At 45.5% G+C, this 7,635-nt stretch overlaps 1 protein-coding gene across 1 annotated transcript in view; it reads left to right on the plus strand.

The window, feature by feature from the left end:
* Window positions 1-690: 690 nt before the first annotated feature.
* LOC103778074 (sodium/potassium-transporting ATPase subunit alpha-1) overlaps window positions 691-7,635 on the plus strand; it is an 18,947-nt gene continuing 12,002 nt past the window's right edge. The window contains exons 1-8 of the mRNA XM_008945645.1: window positions 691-793; window positions 2,078-2,137; window positions 3,154-3,357; window positions 3,709-3,822; window positions 4,349-4,483; window positions 4,682-4,799; window positions 5,532-5,800; window positions 6,860-7,058. Of these exons, the coding sequence (XP_008943893.1) occupies window positions 764-793; window positions 2,078-2,137; window positions 3,154-3,357; window positions 3,709-3,822; window positions 4,349-4,483; window positions 4,682-4,799; window positions 5,532-5,800; window positions 6,860-7,058 (1,129 nt within the window). The 5' untranslated portion in view covers window positions 691-763. The remainder of the gene's footprint in view (window positions 794-2,077; window positions 2,138-3,153; window positions 3,358-3,708; window positions 3,823-4,348; window positions 4,484-4,681; window positions 4,800-5,531; window positions 5,801-6,859; window positions 7,059-7,635) is intronic.

The following is a 7,635-nucleotide window of genomic DNA, read 5'->3' on the forward strand; positions in this document are numbered from 1 at the left end:
ATGATCTCACATAGCATTAACCATAACGAAAGTGAATGAAAATCCATCTGAATAAAGAGGCTTTAAGCAAATCATCTGCTCTGTGAAGTGTAAACAGGACTGAGCACAGATTGAATCTGCAAAACTGTACTAGTGCTTTGTATACCGTTCTCATGGTCAAACTGCCATAAATTGAAAGCAGATTTCTGTTGCGTAACCAGCCAGCTAGAGTGCCAAACTGAGAAGGAAAGTGTTCAAACTTATCCCTCAGATTCAACCAGAGATACCACCTCTTATTTATCTTCAGTTGATGGGCTCCTCCTTGCCAGAGGATGTGGAAGACCAAGAGAGGGGAGGAGGAGTCAATGTCTTGAAGGGAACATACGTAGGCACTCGGGAATTAGTTTCTTCTGCTCTTCGTCACTTTTTCGGCGTGAGCTGGGCTCGCACATCAAGACTGGCTGAATAGCATGTAGCTTGCTTTCCTTCTAGCGAGGCTTGCACAGCATCTGGCTGTAATCGGGGATGCTGTTGAGCAGACTTGTCTGCTCACTAGCTCTATTTTAAATTTCTTTATTGAAGTGGCATAGCTTTAATAAACTGTAATCAGTTTGTCTGCCTGGCAGTCTCATGTGCATAGTTCGTGTCTATTGCTGTAGAAGCTGACCATGAGGTGTTTCTGACAGTACTGTGTTTTCTCTTGCAGGCTGGAAGAGACAAATATGAGCCCACTGCTACATCTGAGCATGGCGCAAAGAAGAAAAAGGGGAAGAAGGAGAGGGACATGGATGAGCTTAAGAAGGAAGTCGCAATGGTAAGAGTGTAGGGGCATGGAAAGAGCATGTGTTTAAGAATGTTTGCTACTCCCAAAGCCCTCTCTCAGGTAACTAAAAGAAAGAAGAGTTGGTGTGCTGACAGTGTGGTATGACTGAAGGTTCTGGTCTCCTTTCTCATCTCCTCTGTCTCTAAGCTAGGTGTGCTGCAAGTGTTTCAACATCAAGATGACCATGCACTAGGTGGTCGTCACTGAAAACATTGCTTCTCAAAAGGCGCTTGAGACAGAACCCACATCTCTGCATTACCCATAGCACAGTGTAGCTGCATTTCCTCACCCAGGCAAACATTATCTGGGTAGCAGCAGTGCAGGCCTTATTGTACTGTCATGTGAGTGAGACTGCTGTTTTCATTCCAGCTGAGGAGTTGAGTCTGTACAGCTCCGTTTACTGCTGGCCTCTGCTCAGACTGACCTCAGTATTATTCCTTCTAAGCGTGTTTGAGGCTGTGGGGAGTGTCTCTCATCCCCATCTGTGAATGCTGGATGATGCTACGCATCTGTCTCCGAGCATCATCCAGTTTAGATCTGCTCTTCTTGAAGATGATGCAGGTCTTGTTTCTGTGCTGTGGATTTGAGTCTGGGCTTTTACATATTTGGGCCCTCTGTTAGGGAGCGGTGATGCTATAGCTTGCTCCAAGCTGAGATTCTGTGTTCAGTAGCAATGCTAACTCCAGTATAAGCTTTTAAGTGAGGCATTGTTCTGCAACAACATGATCCAATTGAAAAATAGCCTGGGTGTGAAAAGGAGCCTCTTCGGGGGAATACAGACTGCTTAAGCTGGCAGCATTACTTAAGCATGTGTGAAATTACAGGGTTAATCTATACTTTCCTTCCCACTTCCTTTCTTTTCCTGGTCCTCCCTCACCTCTTCCCATCCCACCCCAAAAAAAACCAACCCAAAACCAAAACAACAATCCAAAACCAAATCCTAAAAACCAAAACAAAACACCAACCACTGAGGCTTCACATAATCTGCTGGGGGCATAAAGACTACAGCGAGATATAGTCACTTTGTTTAAAAAGTGACTATATCTCATATTGTACCCAAGTATTCTCAAGAATGCTAAACATGACATCACTTTGAGTCATGGAATGAGGCCGAGATTCTCTTCGCAGAGAAGATGAGCTAAAGTCTTTCTATCTCACCAGACTGTTACAGATAGGAAGCCTGGGCTTGGGGGTGGTGGAATTGCTGGGCTCTTGCTTATTAAGCCTGCAGGGACTGATCTCTTCTCCCTCCTCCAACCATTTCTTGTCTTTCAGGATGATCACAAGCTGAGCCTTGATGAACTTCATCGTAAATATGGAACAGACTTAAGTCGGGTAGGTAGACTGTTTTCCCTCCCTCTTTGCCCTGATCTGAAAAGGAACAGTCTTGGCTCAGAACATTTCACAAAGGGAGATCTGGGTGGTCTAGGTATGGTGTGGTGGTGTGTTGTGTGTTGTTTTTTTTTTTGTTTTGTTTTCCATTCTTGTCCTCTCCTCCAGTTAAGTTTCCCAGGCTCTGGAGGACTGTTGAGCTCACAAATACTGTCTTCCTCCTGTACAGCCTGGCTGCAAAACTTTAGTGACTTTGTTAGAAACAAAGTCACTGTTATCTGCCTCTGAATTGTTCCAAGGTCAAGCTGATTCTTGGCTTTATATTTTTTTCCCCCCGAGGAGCTTGTAATAAAGGCAAATGTTTGTTATATTGCAGATGTAGTCTAGTGAGCTAGCACATGCCTAGAGACTTAATGATGGCTAGTAGCAGTTAAAATTTTACCCTTTTATAGTAAGAGGTATGCCAATGTCCTAGCTAACCTCAAAGTCCAGTACAGAAGCACTGCAGTGTTTGCACCTTTGCTCCTTTGCTTTGTTTAATGTGTTTTTTGCATGATTGCATGTAGCAACAAGTATGCTCTTACTCTGTAACAGCACAGTGACTTCTGTACTTCTGTCAGACCTTGGCTTCTGAAAGCTCACCTTCCTGGAAGTCCGGTCCAAAGTATCATCTTTATGGCCCCCAGCTTTCACTTCTTCCATAGTTCAATAGGATGGATTGCACTGGGCTGTTCCTCAGAGCTCAAAGTCTGCTGCTGTGGCCTTCTTGTCCTGCCCTTCTTCAGTGTTTGTAGCTTCATGTCCTGCAGGCTTCTCGAGTAGCATCCAACATCCTGTAGCTCCTCTTTTGGCATTCAGATTTCACATCTTGCCCTTGTGTTAGGGAGCCCTGGCAACTGTGAGGATCTCCATTACCTGTTAGCATCTCCTTTTTGCTGTCATAGATGGTGAGCAGGTTCAGAGCTACCTTCCCCACTCAGTCTTGCCGCAACACCTATAAAAGGAAACTTCTCTTCTAGGGTTTGACTTCGGCACGTGCAGCTGAGATTTTGGCTCGTGATGGCCCAAATTCCCTCACGCCCCCACCCACTACTCCTGAATGGGTGAAGTTCTGTCGGCAGCTCTTCGGAGGATTCTCGCTCCTGCTGTGGATCGGTGCTATTCTGTGTTTTCTGGCTTATGCCATACAGAGTCTGACAGAGGAGGAGCCTAACAATGATAATGTAAGTAAAAATGTCTGGTTTACCTCAAAGGCAGACTGAGCCTGTTTGGCTCAAAGCAGATTAACTTCCTCTAAGCATTCAGCCCAGAAGCTTTTCCCATAAGCACGGGAAATTCAGTGTGTGAGCTCACATGTCTTGGAGTGCTTCCATGTAATGAACTGAACAGCCGACTTCCTTCGTGGTGCGTTGAGGACACGGGCTTGTGGACAGCTTTTGTGTACAAAATGTACAGAGACTGCAAGTACCTCCACGCTTTGTAATGGGGCACTTAAATACCAGGCAATTTAGCTGAACAAACTGGAAGCCTTTCAGGCAGATCACCCTCTGACTCATGTTCTCTGCTCCTTGTAGCTGTACCTGGGTGTTGTGTTGGCAGCTGTGGTTATCATTACTGGCTGTTTCTCTTACTACCAAGAAGCAAAAAGTTCCAAGATCATGGAGTCCTTCAAGAACCTTGTTCCTCAGGTATGGAATACCTCACTTCATTGAGATCTGCCAGGCGGTGGCTCAAAGTTTACTGACCATTTTAAACATTGGCTTCAATTGCAAAAGGCCTGACTGTTAGTGTGAGTTACTAGATCTTAGTTTCAAGAGGTCTGTGAGAATCCTTCCTCTTTATGCTCCTAATAACTATGCCAGTAAGCCAGAGCAGTTCCTGGCACCCTGTGAGTTCCAGCAGTTTACTAACAGTCATACGACACTTTCTTGATAATGTGGGGAGTTCAGTAACTTGTGTGATAAGCACTAAAACTGAGATTCCTTCATGGATAGCCTGCAGCATATGTATTTTACTGTCACCGTGGCAACAAGGAACTTTAATGTCATGAAAACAAAATAGCTTTTTTTCTTAAATAACATACATACCAGAGATAAACATCTTAGTACAAGTAGAAACCTCACAGAATTGTAGCACAACTATTCTAAGATACTCACACCCTTTGAGCCCCTTTGTAAGAGTTGCCTTTGACCAAGTTTTCTCATTGTCTTTCAGCAAGCTCTTGTAATCAGAAATGGTGAGAAAACCAGCATAAATGCCGAAGGTGTCGTAGTTGGAGATCTAGTAGAGGTGAAAGGAGGAGACAGAATTACTGCTGATCTTCGAATCATCTCTGCACATGGTTGCAAGGTACAGCAGTGACGAGCTGTCTGAAAATTTCATTATGAAAGGTTGATGAATTGGTCTGTTTTCAAAGAATGCTTGCTGTGCTGTGAATGGGTGGTGGAGTGAAAGAGAAGGGGGTGGAAGAGTGCCTCGGATTTTAAGTGCTTTCATTGCTGAAGGCATCTGCTGCCTATGTATGACAAAGTACTCTCTTCCATGCAGGTGGATAACTCCTCACTTACTGGTGAATCAGAGCCTCAGACCAGGTCTCCAGACTTCTCCAATGAGAACCCATTGGAGACCAGGAACATTGCCTTCTTTTCCACTAACTGTGTGGAAGGTATGGGACTCTTCTAGTTCCCCAGCAATGCTACTTGTGCTGTGCAAGAGTGGCTTGATGTTCACCACAAAGACTTTGCCTGTTCCAGCTGCAGTACTCTACAATGGGTGAAGAAGACTCCACAGCATTACTTATTTTTCTTTCTTGCTCCTCCTAGAGGAGCAGCTCTGTGGTGTGTCTTGGAGTATGACTGCCTTACTACAGCAGTGTTAAAGTGCAGATAATGTAATGTGAACCAGGATGGTTAGGCAGAGCTATAAGAAATACTACAGCTGCTGCAGAAAGCAGGAATCTCAAATATCTCTGGCAGATCTTGCTGTTGCAGCTCTTACTATGGTGGTGGGTACACTGTGCTGAAGCCCAGAGCATCTTCTTCCTTGAGAGCCTCAGGGGGAGAGAAATTGGGCCTCTCCTTAAAGAAAGGAAAGGACACTGCTGGAAGATGGCTTCCTCTAATTCCATGCCATTGGCACTTGCTTCCATGGGATAGAATTGAGAGGGCGTACAGCTTGGCCAGGGACGTGAGTCCTGTGCAGCACTTACCTCTGTTTATTTCTCATGCTGCTAGAGAGTCAAAAATTTATTTCTCATGCTGCTTCGATGGGAAGTGTTTGACATTGAAGTGCCTACTTGCATTATCCTGGGCAAAGCTTGCAAAGCTCCAGTACAGGTTGAACAAACTCAATTTAGTGTGTTTTGTGAAATGTTTTTGTTTTCTAAAACTCCCTCTAGGCACTGCCCGTGGCATTGTCATTAGCACTGGGGATCGCACTGTGATGGGTCGCATTGCCAGTCTGGCTTCTGGACTGGAAGGGGGGAAAACTCCAATTGCCATGGAGATTGAGCACTTCATCCACCTCATCACTGGAGTGGCTGTGTTCTTGGGTGTCTCCTTCTTCATCCTTTCACTCATCCTTGAGTACACGTGGCTGGAGGCTGTAATCTTCCTCATTGGGATCATTGTTGCCAATGTCCCCGAGGGGCTGCTTGCAACTGTCACGGTGAGTGAAGCTGGAAGAAGTTTGAGTGAATGACATACATGGTTCTTTAGGAAGTGGAGTGTTTCACGAGTGCTTCACACTCTATGCATTCACAGAGGTAAACACTAAAGTAGTGGCAGGTACCTCATGGTGAGTGTGTAGGGCTGTGCTTTAGAAATTCTGTGTATTCAGACTAGTTGCCTGAATCAGTGTCAAGTTCTGCAGCTATTTTTCCAATGAAGATGAGTCCCTAAGCTAGACCTGCACAGAGGCTTGGCCATGTAGAACAGAAGTGAGCAAGACTGGGAGTTCTGGATTTGTCTTGCATTTTCCTGTGGCAGGAAGGGGCCTTCCTCTTACAACTATCCAGGGTTTCTACACCCACCTGCACACCACTCCCTCAAACTCTGAAGGGTTGGCAGAGCATCCAGCAAGCTTCACTCTAGTCCTAGCTTTTGATCTGGGACCTGGCAGAGGTTCTTGTAAGTTTAGAGATGGTGGAAAGCTCTAGATGTGCCCAGCTGTGTAGAGGGTGGTGGTGGGCAGGGCTAGAGGCTTACATGGAGCCATAAGAAGTAGAGCAGCAGCTGAGCTGGGGAGTAAACATCTGGGAGCTGGAACCAGGTAGGAGCCTCTGGTGAGAAAGGAAGTGAGCAGCCCTAGCTACCCTACACCAGTAAGTTGCAGCCCTATTACCAGAGCTATTTTGGGTCTTCTCATAAGTGGCCTGCCTCCACCTGTTTTGGGAGGGCACATATGATCCCCCTGTGATTAGGGAACAGCAAATTTAATTAAGTCATTAATCTGAGGCATGTTGTTTCCTTCCTAATGTGCTGAGAAGCAGGAGACTGAAGCCTTGTGAGTCCTTTCCTGGAGGTTTTGTGGTGAGGAGAATGTCCTTTAAACCTAGCAGCTGGGCCCAAGTGCTGCTGTTTGTTTTGCACGGGCAGGGTGAGGGTGGGGTTGAGGAATCCCTGCAGCAATTGTAAGCTGATTTTTATTCCATGCCCGCAGTGAGTTGAGTAGCAGTGTATTAGTGCACGAGTACATCTGACCTGTTATCTTCTTCCTTGTCTCCAGGTATGTCTGACACTAACAGCCAAGCGTATGGCTCGTAAGAACTGCTTGGTGAAGAACCTGGAAGCTGTGGAAACCCTGGGCTCCACGTCCACCATCTGCTCTGACAAAACGGGCACGCTGACACAGAACCGCATGACGGTCGCACACATGTGGTTTGACAATCAGATTCATGAGGCTGATACTACAGAGAACCAGAGTGGTAAGACCATCTCTTTTGCACTTCAGGCATTTCATTAAAAATTGGCTTTTCCAGTGGCTTCCTCTATACCTGTACTTATAAGAACCCATGTTTCTAGCTCCCTAGTCCAAGTGAAGTTGACAGTGCAAGGACACATGATCTACAATGAGCATTAAAAGGCTTGAGGTGGCACATAGAAAGGTTTGCACTGTACTACAGTTCTGTGTAATCCTTAAACTCTAGTTAGGCTGCCTTTGCTCAGAACTAACTCCACTGGATTTGAGCCTCTTGAACTTTCATCCCCGTACGTTTTTCCTGTACGTAGAAGTATGTGCTGTTCTGTACTTTGAAGCACCTGATTGTTTTTGTCAGAATGTATCTGATAAAATTGCTCCACCTTAAGTCTGCTGAAAGTGGACAGCAGAGGTGTTGACACTGTTAATAAATTACTTGATCCTGGACATAGATTGAAGTTTCCCATGTTGAAATAGATGGCTTCCCTTGGACAGGGGTTTTCCCCAGGACATCCTGGTTGTGTTTGCAGAATGGTAGCAACGCATGAAGTGACTGCAAGACTTCAGCACGAAGTTTCTTTCTG

The sequence above is a fragment of the Merops nubicus genome, unplaced genomic scaffold, assembly GCF_000691845.1.
Source record: "Merops nubicus isolate BGI_N331 unplaced genomic scaffold, ASM69184v1 scaffold18108, whole genome shotgun sequence".
NCBI classification, from domain to species: Eukaryota; Metazoa; Chordata; class Aves; order Coraciiformes; family Meropidae; genus Merops; species Merops nubicus.